Source organism: Paralichthys olivaceus, chromosome 3 (genome assembly GCF_024713975.1).
Source record: "Paralichthys olivaceus isolate ysfri-2021 chromosome 3, ASM2471397v2, whole genome shotgun sequence".
Lineage (NCBI taxonomy): Eukaryota > Metazoa > Chordata > Actinopteri > Pleuronectiformes > Paralichthyidae > Paralichthys > Paralichthys olivaceus.
The window spans coordinates 4,842,383-4,855,892 of NC_091095.1; the positions used below are offsets into that span (position 1 = coordinate 4,842,383).

The 13,510-nt window shown below is 42.4% G+C and overlaps 1 protein-coding gene across 1 annotated transcript in view; it reads left to right on the plus strand.

Annotated features, from left to right (window-relative positions):
- LOC109636649 (ephrin type-B receptor 1-like) overlaps window positions 1-13,510 on the plus strand; it is a 70,487-nt gene that overhangs the window by 27,205 nt on the left and 29,772 nt on the right. Inside the window, exons 6-9 of the mRNA XM_069521587.1 lie at window positions 3,073-3,228; window positions 7,109-7,371; window positions 8,615-8,690; window positions 10,487-10,611. Coding sequence (XP_069377688.1) covers window positions 3,073-3,228; window positions 7,109-7,371; window positions 8,615-8,690; window positions 10,487-10,611 — 620 coding nt within the window. The remainder of the gene's footprint in view (window positions 1-3,072; window positions 3,229-7,108; window positions 7,372-8,614; window positions 8,691-10,486; window positions 10,612-13,510) is intronic.

Consider the following 13,510-nt stretch of genomic DNA (forward strand, 5'->3'; position numbering starts at 1 on the left):
TGGACACAAAAAGACAGAAAGAGAGAGATAACTATACAGAGAGGTATCCAGAGACGACTGAGAGAGAGAGAGAGAGAGAGAGAGAGGGAGCAAGACCTGTTGCCATGGTGACACGCCCCATGTGTATGAAGACGGTTGTTGAATAAGTGACCTTGACAAGCCAGATGTCTATCTGCCTATTCAAGACACACACACACACACACACAAAAGAGGCACAAGGCATTGACATACAACTTCAAAAGGTCTGAAAATAAAGAAACTAACGGTGACGGACAGAAAAAAAGAAAAAAGTGTTGGTCACAAAAGTGAGGAAAACATGGACGGAGCTGTAGCTGAGGGTAAATATAAGAGAAAACATAATGGATATTTCTTTCAAGTATTATCTACGCTTCAGAACCACCGACTCCGAGGAGAGAGAGGCATTGGTCGACTTAATGCTTATTCAGTTCTTTTTAACCACTTTGATCCGCTTGCGTGCAAAGACCCACCAGAGCTTTTAATACGAGCATTTCACAGCTCTCTGTGTTTTGGGGGTATTTTTGTTATTTTGGAAAAAATGTAGGAGATAGAGCAGCAACAAACGCCTCTGGCTGGAGTCAAACCAGGGACGCTGGGGTACATGGTCGGCATCTTAATCCCTGAGTCTCACAGGTTTACACTGTGGAAGTGACAGGAAGCTCCCACAGCTACAGCAAACTCTCGCCCTGCACCTTTCTGGCAGTTACACTCTGTGGAACTGAAATGATCAACCTGCTGTGCAGAGGTAGTGTCTGAACTGTGTCCTCCTCACAGGTCGAGTCGTACTGGTGGTGAACATTATTGGTTTTTTTAGTCCGGTGGATTTAATTCGCTCTAAACCTTCTGGCTGAACCAGCTATTAAAAGGCCGGAACATTCAAAAATACCTCGGTCGTCACCACGGGTATGTGAGGAAGTAAAGTTTATTTATATATTTTCACAGACATGCGAGTCGCAAAGAGAACACACACCCTAATATTTAATGACAGTCATTAGGACAAACTTCACACAAGAAACACAAAATCCATCTTGTTAGGAAGCTCCACTAGAAGAGGCCACATGCCTCCCAGACCACGTCCGAATGTGGTGATCAGATCTCGAATGCTCTTGGCTGTGTTCACGCCCGTACTTGTGATAGGATGCGGAGGTGTCGACCAAAGCGTTGCTCTCTCACTTTGAATGCGGGAATGTCAACTGCATTGTGGTTTTGCGTATCGAATCACATCCATGTGGAAGAGGAGGTTCACTTTTACTTTTTTAACTCAGTTCACGTCGTCGTTTAGATTGTGGACTTCTGCTAAGACATGCAATCCTTCTGTTCTCCACCATAATTCTACGTAACATTTGCATTTTGGTCTTTTATCATCTACAACGTCCAGGAGGCAGCGTGAACATTAGTCTCAACACAAACAAAGTGTTAAAGATAAACCAGAACGTTTAAAAAACCTCCGTCTTTTGGCAGAGCTTTTGTTTTTGTCTTACGTTTAATTCCACTGCCTTCATTCATAATCATAATTCAGAATGAGTTTTACCTCACGAGAGGCTCTAATGAAATATTTGAATCTAAAACCTAATGTTTCACATCCTCTGACTTTACTTGCGACCTGTTTAACTTTGCGTGTTTGACCGTGTCTTCGTGTTACGTTTGATTTTGAAGTCAATCTGCTGTGACCTTTTTTCACTTTGGCTTCAAACTTGATGTAAGACCTTTTTATAGTTCACCTGTCACATGCTCACATACTCGCTGTCAGTCTCACAGCCAGTCGTAGTTGTGCTGAAGTCGTGGCAGTGGCTGTTTCTGTAAATATTGGGGCTGCTGACCGGCGGGGAAATGTTTAATGGCTAACCTCAGCTCCCTAATACAGTATTTATACAACTAACAAATAATTTAGAGGTACCTCTGCTTGACACATAACCTCTCTCTGACTGCCGGTCCTTCAGTTCAGATTTTCAAACTGCTTCTGTATTCTATTTTCCAACGTGCCGTCAACTGTTATGTCATTTTGGCTCAATCCCCATTCACTCTGTGAAAATGTCTCAGACTTGCCGTCACAGATCAAAAACACTGCTGCAAAGATAATGTGCATATTTTGTTCAAAGTCGAGTGTTATAGATACAGATTTCACCCAGTAACACAGGATGATTCTGCTCTCTGACTTCATGTCCAGGCAAAGGTCACACATATTTAAAAATGCATGTCAAAATTAAAAATGCAACAGTACTTGTGCTTCAGCATCTGAAAAAAGGGGAATGGTTCATGGTTCTGTGGCGTCAGAAACCTGCTGTTTGTGCTGTTTGGTGCAGATCCAAGTAAGAATTGGGATCAAGTGACTGTTGGCCCTTGAGATGCACTCAGAGGCTACATACTGTATTTGTCCTTCCATCTTCAGATGTCTCGATGGCCTTCAGTGATGACCTTCATACACAAACTGTCGGCTGAATGCATCATCTTCTTTTCTTTATGCTGTGACACTGAGTCTGATTTCCATCTCCACTGTAGTCTCGTTGCAGGCGCACTGCAGAGCAAATAATGAAACTGCATGTCGGCAAGCTGAATAACAAGAACGTTCTTTGAGCTCAGCATGAGGCGTCCCCGCATGAATAAAAGTTGGGAGGGAGAAAAAGGGGAACATCGTCTTCAAGATTTCATTTATGTGTTTGGTGTCATGAAGGATAATTCAGTTAAAATTTATGGACAGAAGCGACTCTGACCCAGATAAGGTAGCTGGAGAAATGAAACCACACTCCACACCGCAGATAATCAGCGCGACACAGATTTTGTGGACCCACACGGAATATTTGTTTGTGTATCTTGTCAGAACAAGATCATGAGCCACTATCCCAGAAAATCCCCCTCTGTGCCAATAATAACTCTCCTGCTAAGATGTCCTTATAAAACAAAGTTCACCAAATGTTTCCAGACAAACAGATAAATAAATGACACCCAGATGGTGACGGAACAATTTCCTTCTTCATTACATTTAATTTATGTTCTTGATGCAGAGTTGTGTATCGTTTTTAATGCACCCCCCCCCCTCTCTCTCTCTCTTTACAGCCTGTCCTCAGGGCACCTTCAAGTCATTCCAGGGGGGAGGATTATGTCAGCAATGTCCGCTCAACAGCCGCTCCACCATCGAGGCGGCCACCCTCTGTGGCTGTCGGAACGGCTATTACCGCGGCGACATGGACAAACCTGAGGACGTGTGCACCAGTGAGTCCGTCTGTATCTCTGTCAAACAAAGGCACACACACACACAAACACAATAAACCTGTCAATAGTGCAGTCGAGTGAGAATCTGGTACAGAATACAGGTTCGTGAACGTGTGATCTTTGCTCTCTTACCAATAGCTGTCGTATTAAAGCTCGTCAATGCTTGACATTACATGCAGTGCAGCGGCTCAATATTTAAAAAAAAATCAATATCCGCCTCTACTTTCTAATTCCAACTCTAATTTTATGCGTCTCATTCAGAGTTAGTGTGCCGCAGCGTTCCCGCCCTTGTTTGGGGAATTCGGGAGCAGTAAGTAATAACGCTGCCACGTTCCTCTGGCGTTCCATTCAGGTGAATATGTGTTTAGTGTGTTGAAGAGGCGACATTGCTATTCAAGACGAGGCACAGTCAGACAAATGCAGGCTCCTCGTTCCACAGAGAGATGGTGTAAGTAGGTTAAAACATGAATCACTTTGGACTGTCGAGCGACTGTGTGGCTCGTCTCAAACCGTGGACTACGCTGCGTATGTGCACAGGTGCATGTGTGTGTACGTGCACAGGTACATGTGTGTGTACGTGCACAGGTACATGTGTGTGTACGTGCACAGGTGCATGTGTGTGTACGTGCACAGGTGCATGTGTGTGTACGTGCACAGGTACATGTGTGTGTACGTGCATGTCCTGGTGACCTGGATAGACGATTCTTTTTTGGGCAGCAGAGAAAAACTCTCATTCACAAGATGGACTTTATTTTACAGTTTTTTTTACTCACACCTGAATTTATGTTACGATTCATTTACATTCTCCCAAGTTACAAATTATATGATTTTATTAAATGAAGGTTTCCTCTGTTTACCAGTCAATCATCTCCTCATTTTACGAAACTGATCCAACCTGCACAGCTGAAGACTTATTTAAGTTGCCTTTAAATCTGAAAAGAAATCCTCCTAACTTCTGGTGGTATCACTTTCAAATCAGTTTTCTCAAATTGTCTGAACTTAAAGATTTGTTTGGCCCAAATGTCTTTTTTGAACTAATTGCCTGGCCCCTCCCTCTCTGTGTGGACGCCTGCTTCCTCCCACAGAGAACTTGTTTGTCTGTCGCTATATGTCAGCTCTGTGCAGGGTGCCCCCAACAGTGTCAGCTGGGATTAGCTCCACACCTCTGTGACCCCTCAACAGAATTAGTGCTATAGATAATAAATCTAATCTGGGAAACATAGGTAAAGGTAAATGTACATTTCACAATTTCGACTGTTACAATTCTGTTCTGCAGCTCGCTTTGTTTTCACGGCACGTACACACCACAGCACACTTGGAAGTAGAGACAAACGTGCGGACCCAAATACAGACAAAGACAAACTCGAGGTTCTGAGTAAAATCAGGAAGTCGTTTATTTCTAACGAAACACAGAGGTGACTGGGGGGGGTTCGGGGAATCGGACAGGATCTGAAGACGAATGGAGAACGGGCACGGATTCGAACAGAGGCAACAGCAACAAGCAAGATCACAAAATGTTCCAGCGCAACCGAGTCAGCGAGCAGAGAGAGATCCGCCTATAGATTTAAACCACGAAGAGGGTTTACAGCTCTTTCTGTGTTTTACACTAAAAACATGAACATTATGGCTGCGTGCCATCATGTTTGAAGTAGTTTTTCTATTCAGTTAAAATATACTAAACCTCAAAGTGGCAATTTAAGAAGTGTTTTTTTTGTAATGAGACGATTTATGAGGTTAACTTATTCCGACAACAAAGAAAACACATGAAAAGCTTCACCTCAAACAACAGCAGCACCTTTGAATTGATGCTGACGGAGGAAAACAACAACGTTGTCAGGAAAAAGGTGGGAAATCCAGAGGGACTTTTAATTCAAAGGCAAAAACAAATTGAGGTTAAAGTTTTTTTTTCTTATAGCTACTGAACTACATATGCTCTTTATTTAAAAAAAATAAAAGGAATGAAGGAGCTTCACTTTATATTTAGTACAAATTCAATCAGATAAAATCAGTGAAATAAAAGAGTTTGGACATAGTTGCCTGAAAATGTGTGAACTGTGTACGTGCACGTACTGCTACTGTCTGTGTGTCCTATCCTGATTAACACGATATCTCAAAAACACCTGGAGGGTATTTCTTCAAATCTGGAATAAACCTTCAGTTTGAAGGCAAGATGAGCTGATTGGATTTTGGTGGTCGAAGGTCGATATTGCTTTATCTCAGGAACACCTCCAGAGAATCTTTTCAACTTTGGTACAAACATTCACTTGGACTCACAGATGAACTGATCAGAATTTGGTGACATTTCAAAACCTTTTTGGTCTACTGAAGGAAACATCTCAGAAAGTTGGTGCGAACATTTCCACTAACGTCTGTTTTTTGGATGCAATTTGAAAGGACAGAGTCAGTTTTCACTCCCGAATCCTCGACACTGCACGAGTTACAGGTAAAAATACACAGAAAGACCAAATCCTACACTGGCAGCAGGAAACAAGTCAATCGCCTTTTTTAGAGGGTTTAAATGGTTTTAGAACAACCTGCACTTTACCCACTCATTTTGGGGTAAAAGAGGTTTTGGACTGAAGGATGACCTGGTTAGACTTTGGCTGTCAAACTCCCTGAAGTGTGTGAAATGGTGTTTTATTGTTGCAAGTTAAAATGTGTTTGGAATCTCTCTCTTCCTACTTCTCCTGAATTAGAATGTGAAAATATTGAGTGTCTGACTGCGTTGAAGAATTAGTTTTTGTTCTGTTCAGATGAAAATAAGACTGATTGAGTATCTGTGTCAGCACTCCACATGTGCCTGTGTGCATATAATTACGAATGCACAGCTTTTGACGGGTCCTGTCTCTCTCAGCAGGAACGTTTATAAGATCGTGCTGCTTAGATCCCCCCCGTACTGATTGTTAGCACCGACAGCTCCAAGGTTGAATACCCGTTTTTTTTCCTCTGCAGTTTTTCGTCTCGACGTGTCGCGCGTCAGTCTGTCGAAGTGTCTGCGATGTGTGTGTGAGCAGTCAAGAAAGAGAGAAGCCACTTGGTTTAACCTTGTGGAAACTCAAAGACAGAGTTTCTGCTCACATCAAACATTTGAGCTAAAAGAAAAGACTGACTGCAAAGAGACAAAAGGACTCTGATTCTCTGACTGGTGGTGAGACTTACTCCTGCACTGCCCTGTTTAAACCTGTCTGTGTGGAGAGAGCTGTTCACTTAACCTGTGGTAATGCAGGTTGCAGCTTTATTTCTGAAACTTGAAAAAAAAAACGTGATCTGCAGTAATAGAGGTGAGACCGGCTGCAGGACTCAGTCAGCAGAACCCTGAGACCACGCCAGCGCTGCTTTGGGAAAATGTACTTTTTTGTTTGGTCCCATGTCCCATCTACAAACATGGAGGAGGCAGGGTTTATGACCTGTACTGCAGCCAGCCACCAGGGGGTGTGCCAGATATCAGATACACATGTAAACTGTAACGAGGGTTATTCATCCAGTTTAAAATAAATAAACACATGAATGAACAAATAAAATACGGCATATACTCTAATCACATGACACTTATCGTAAGTGAACGGTTATATTAACTGAAACATCTCCAAACACAACATATAAACAAAATGGCAACCTGCTGGTGCCACATTTTACTCCACTGACATCTTGTGATAATAAAAATATCCATATGGAAGCTATTACTATGAAGCACTTCATTAACAGAACAAATGATTTACTGAATCGCACCATAATGAAGTTTGATTGAATCCAGGTGTGTTGCATTGAGCCGACAAAAAATAATGTGAATTCACCTGATTCGTATCTGCTTCACTTTGACAGTCACAGGGTTATTACAACACACGCACTTTTCTTATCCTCCTCTCTCCTCTCTCTCCAGGTGTCCCCTCAGCTCCTCGCAATCTGGTCTCAGTCGTCAACCAGACGTCGGTGCTGCTGGAGTGGCACACGCCGCGGGACACGGGGCACCGTGGCGACCTGTCTTACAACGTCGTGTGCCGCCGGTGCCACAGCAACGAGCGCAGGGCGTGTCAGCCGTGCGACGACGGCGTGGCGTTCGTCCCAGGAAAGCGGCGGTTGAAGGAAACGAGGGTGGAGATCAGCAAGCTGCGGGCCCACACGTCGTACACCTTTGACGTGCAGGTCGGTCCCTGAGGAGAGAGGGGGGGGGGGGGCTTTTTAAAGCTTTGTTCGGTCCTTTGAGCATCAAACACTAACCACGTTTAGGTTGAGATGTTTTTTACCTGCTGCTTTGTGGAGGATCACAGTTGGATTCATCCTGGATTCACAGTCGACTCCAACGACCCAGAATTACATTAAAATACATTCATACAATTTCACAAACCATTTCTGCAGCGTTGCTACCTCGCCACTGTTGATTTGTATGTTCAAAGCGTCTCTACAACTGTAGCTACACACACAACTAGTTATTTGCTCAGAGACCCTCCTTGATGCTTTCGACTCTTTACTTTAAATGCAAATACCTGCAGATATTTATTATGATGCTCGAGCATACTGCGGCCGCATTGATGTTTGCTGACACGCAGGCTTTTGTGCACAATCTGCAGTTGTATCAAGTCACCTTAAACACACAGAAGTCTTTAAAGCTTGTGCAGCTGCGCCGTCGACCCGGTTTACCATCAAAGCTGAGCGTCTACATCGAGATAACCTGCTGCGTCGTTGTTTAGGGACGAGAGTTCATAACTTAAACTTCTGAGTGTAGCCAGAGGAGACTGTTGACAGAGTTCAGTGGGTCTATTACAGAGAATTAATTTTTTTGGAATCCACTCAAACATAAAATATAAAATCTTTAACAGTGAGAGACGCTGATGAATAATGAGACCCGGATCTGTCACGACTTAATCTTTCTTTAATCTGTTGTGGGAGGAACCGATCAATAAAGATGAATGAATGCATCATTAGAATAAAATGAGTGATTATGGAAGTTTTGAGAGTATAGAGATCATTTATAATTTTTTTTTACAAAAAGGAAATAAAAACACTGACACCTACTCAAACTTTAACTTTAAAGAAGAAGGAAAGAAAAGAAAGAAACAGTAGAGGCCCCTAAGAGAGTGAATATCTCCTCAATCGCCAGGTGAAAGAAAGACAGCAGACCTCTCAGGATCAACAGCCTCTTTATGAAACCTCAACATTAAATTATTAGAAATGAAAGTTTCACACATTCATAAACACCAGTCGCCTAAACATGACGAATTTGTTTTTTATTAAAGTTCCACGAAAAATTGAGAATTCAAAACGTGGTCTGAAGAAAGAGAAAAATCAACAACTCAATAAGAAATATCAGATAAACTAACACATCAGAATAAGTATTAGTGTTAATGCCTCTGAGGTGGAATCACTGACTACACTTTATATTCTACAGGCAATCAATGGAGTCTCCAACAAGAGCCCTTACCCCGCCCAGCAACTGTCAATCAACATAACAACCAATCAGGCTGGTGAGTGAGGAGGGCAGAGGCTGTGTGATGGTGTGTGTGTGTGTCTGTGTGTGTGTGTGTGGTGTGTGTGTGTGTGTGTGTGTAAGCATACCCTGGGGCATGGTGGATTAAGCGAGGGAGGGATGACTCGGGGATAAATGAAATTGAGCTACAGTCCTTTAATTCATAAAACATGTCATCTGTCATCCTCTGTCTCCTCTCCTCTCCCCGTTCGGTCTTTTCCTGCACATCCACAGCTTTTATCCTGTTTCCCTCTTTCCATCTGTCTCTCTCTTCTCCTCTTGGAGCTTTTACCCCCTCCCCCCTCTCTATCCATCCCTGTCCTCCTCTCTCTCTCTCTCTCAATCTCTTGACATTACGATTCTTCGAGACTATAAAGTGAGCTGAGTTACTGCTACATCAGTTCTTTATAGAGACGGACTCAAGTGATATTTCCACCGCCGCCCAGATTTAGATTTAAAAGCTGCTTTCCTCGTCACATCATTTACCTCATCTACAGCAGCCCGGGCTTGTTCCTTATCAAAACATAATCCATTCTCACCTTGCTGCTGCTTACTGAGCACATATGCCACCGCAGTCAGGTGCAAAACTCTCTTATCCCTGAAATCTTTTAGGACTCAACAAAAAAGTGATTTAGTTTCAGGTGGATTTCACTTTGTGGGGTTTAAATTTTGTGAAACGTCTTGAGCTTGTTTCATTAAACCCAAGGATGTGAAACCTACTATTAAGAGGCGTCTATTGTGGCAATGTTTAAAAACCAACTGCTTCAGGTGACAGCTCGGCTCATCCTGTTGTATTGTGACTGCACTGGCGTTCTACTCTTCTGTGTCAGATTCAAACCATCTCCCAGCATTTTGATGCTTTTTACAGAAAATGTAACACCTGAAAGTCGGGATCCTCCGAACGAAGGTTAATGTCTTTATTACGTTGTTTACATTTGAATCAATTAGTTTTGGTTTCACATTGTAATTGAAGGAGAGGACTTAAGATTCTGTATGATGTATCCACGTCCTGTCCTCATCACTTACATTGTCTATGCGTGCGTATAACTTTGGTGTCTTGTCAATTCGGCTGTTGTATTCAATAACTTTATTGAATTGAGTGCACAGATGAAAAGTAGTCTGTCCGTTTAAATGCTACCAGCACCTTCTGAAGTTTTGTATATTTTTTTATTTATTCAGAGGCGAAAACTAGAAGCAATCCTGTGAGCTCCTGTTATTTTTCCATTGTTTGATGAAGTCCAAACTATCAAATACATGTTTTCAGACAGCAAACAAACCGAACCATGGTCGGGCAACACTTTGGTCAGTTCACGTGGACCATGGGTCGGTTGTTTCAGTTTGAACCAATCTGAAAAGTCTGATGGTTCGGCCCCAACAAGGTGTGAAGGTGCCCTAAGTTTCCTTTTAAGATGCTCACTGTTACTGGAGTTTAGATCAAGTGTCAGTCTCTCTGTTTTGATTTGTCCTCGTCTCGGATGAAAACCATCACAGTAAACATCTTGGAAGTAAAAACCACAGAAAACATCATAGCTAACAGCTTCCAGTTCCCAAAACTACGAGTGAAAATACATTGCAGACATAACTCTTGCTTCTCCATCAGTGACAAGTGCTGTGATTTGATTTCATGAGCCTGGATAAGGAAGTGGTTCTCTCCTCTGGGTGTAAATAATCCTCGACAATATGTCATTACATTACACTCTATATCTATATTTCTACAGTCATGGCATTTAAGCTTGGTGGCAAATCTTTTAACTGTCTAACTGATTGTGTACTTGTGTGTGTGTCTTTTAACAGCTCCCTCAGTAGTTCCCATAATGCACCAAGTCAGCTCTACAAGCCGCAGTTTCTCGTTGTCATGGCCACCACCTGAACAGCCCAACGGAATTATCCTCGACTACGAGATACGATACTACGAGAAGGTAGAGTGGAAAATTAACGGCCGTGTGTCTTTGTTTGTGTGTGTTTTTGTTGTTGTTGTAATGGTCAGTAATCCATTAGAGTCGATAAAACAGGTGAATCAGTATCAACTGCATCAAAGTCATTTATTATCGAGACTCGTCCCGAGGAGCAGATTTTACAAGAAAACACAACAGTTCATTAGTTTTACACAGATGTGGGATAAATTAAGCAGTCAGAGAAACACAAGGATTTAGTTCAGTGATGCATGAAACACGAAACCATCGGGTGATTCGATTAAGATTGTGTTTTTTTACTACAAGGAAAAGTTAGATGAAAAGATGTGTTAGATGTGTCTATTAAATATGAAGCAACAGCCAGCAGACGCTAGGCTAGCTTAGCATACAGACCGGACGAAGGGTTCGCAGAGGTAGTTTTATAGATTTTAGCAACATTCAGTTGGCCTCACGTCTTCCAGACCAATAAGTTACAAAGCCTCATGTACTCATGTAATGCAGCTGCTAGCAGTAACCATGTTGCTAATGGTATTGGTATTAATATCAGTGGGAAACACTGGGGGCGAGAGTCGTTACTTTATCGTCACAACATGTAAACCACTGGTTGATTAAGGAACTCATCATTATTATTAGTTCAGCAGCTGGGAAGTGTTCAGCGCCGCTCGAGACGTGACATGATGATTAATAAATGACGGCTGAGGGCAGAACCATGTCAACATATTGCTTTTGTTTTAGATTAATAACTCCTGTAATTGATTTATTTCCTCTCTCATCTGTGCCAGACGTCTATTAAGGAGTTGAGTTCATGTATCATCTTTTTTTTTACGATATTATTTCCTCATAAGTCAGGATTAGTCTTGGAGCCATTATGCATATTTCATGGTGCCTGCAGTCCCACTGACAAGGTTGTACAATGACAGGAAGCCTTTTTTTTTATTCCAGCACAGATAAACTCCTGATAATAGTCATGCAGCAAAAATAAGCTGTGGTTTATTAACATCTGGCTTCACTGAGCTCTTGTCAAAGTAAATTTTGAAAGGAAAGTGCAGCTTTGGGCAGAAGGATGTGCAATTAAATTATCTTCAACAAAATAACAAAAGAAAAAGGACTCATGCACATCTCAGGGGTCTTCTGCAGGCTACCCTTCACTTCAATCGCTAGAAGAAACTACATTAACTCATAAAAAATTTAAAACACAATTATGGACAGTCATTTTCTTTTAACCCTCACAAACCTACAAAGAAAGTTTTATATTTGTGCCTTTTCTGATTTTATTCTCTCAGTCAGAAGTTTTATAGCTGTTGCCGTCCTAGTTGAATCATTAAATATTTTATAATTTTTTTTTAACAAGCGGCAGAAGGTGAAACTACATATTTAATAGCTGTTTTATAGGAATGTAATACATCAGCCGTCCCAGTCATTTTCTCTGTGATGCCATGACATGTTCTTCCTGCTCTTGTGCAGTTTTTCATTATGGTTTCTGTCTGCGTGGTGATGGCTGCATATATTCTCCACAAGTCCGTGGGGAGAAATGTTAAAGCCACTAATATTAATGCAGATTCAGCTCCTCAGTCTCTGTTTGGACCTCAGCATCTGCTGAAACCAGCACAAACCACTGGTTCTGCCTACAACAGCTGTTATGCCGAGCTCTGCCTGCAGCGGATGGTAAAAACCGTCTGGATGTTTTGATTCTGCACAAAGTTCTCTGGATCAACATCACAAAACTCCAAGTTAGATGTCTTTTTTTTATGAAGTGTAAACCAAATTTAGATCACTGCGAAGGGACTAATTTGGCAAGTTGGATATGTCTGGAAAATCTCTGGAGAGGCAGGAAGCATCCTTGTAAGGTTCCTGCACCTCGGCTGCTCTTTCCAATACAAACGAGCAGTTGTTGCCCCAGATGTTTGACATCCTTACTCTCTTTCTACGGACGAGCTTTTATCCAGGATCTCATTCTTTTAGTCACTACTCGAAGGTCGTGAACGTAGATTAGGGTTTGATCATGGAGGCACTGTTCTAATTAAGAGCTTCACCGTCAGGCTCAGCCTCATCTTCACGATAACACCCACATTTCAATCAAGAGAGACTTCTAGAGACACAAGTGAAAAAGAGAAAATTTGAATGAAATAGATGAATCAGACCCCAGCACGAAGTAGCATGCTGAGGAAGTAGTCCTGTGAATTAGGTGCTTTGGATATGAAGGACACTGGTGGTGGTGATTAGGAGCGGAGCACGAAGATGGGACATGTGATGAAAGCTTCTGATTGGACGGTTGGAAAGGATATGACCACGTATTCTGCGTTGAGGTTGTGCAGATGGTTCACTCATTTATCGTGGCACTCAACTGGACATTTTACATTTTGACATCTTACAGGTGATTGGCTCAAGGCGTACATGTCAGGTTGTGATTGGCCCCCTTCTGAGACTTGTCATGGCCGAGGACTTTGTGCATTCACGGAACCTGAATTAAAAAAGACACATCCCTCCTCCGGCACCACAGGGAGACCAGTGCTGCCCCCTGGAGCTAAACCAGGGAGGGGAAAATCAACAGCAAGAATCTGGAGGCTGCCATGACGAATGCCCACCACTTACACAAATAGACACAGATGAACTGCAGTTCACCATAATTCATGTTGATTCCTAACTGCTGAGGCGCCTGTTCAGATTTGAAGGGAGATGGAAGAGTTCTGTAGCCGCAACAGTAACTATCAACCCTCAGTGTTTTGCAAAGGAGAATAAACCACGAGTGTGATGATGAAAAATGTCACCCCACTCTTTCAGACATCTTGAGAGCACTATCTCCGTATCTGAAACCCTTAACGACTAAAAGACTAAAGCAGCGATTTACACTCTCTGCTTTAGTGGAGGCTGTTGAAATCCCAGCTCCTAAACTCCTGTGCTCCGT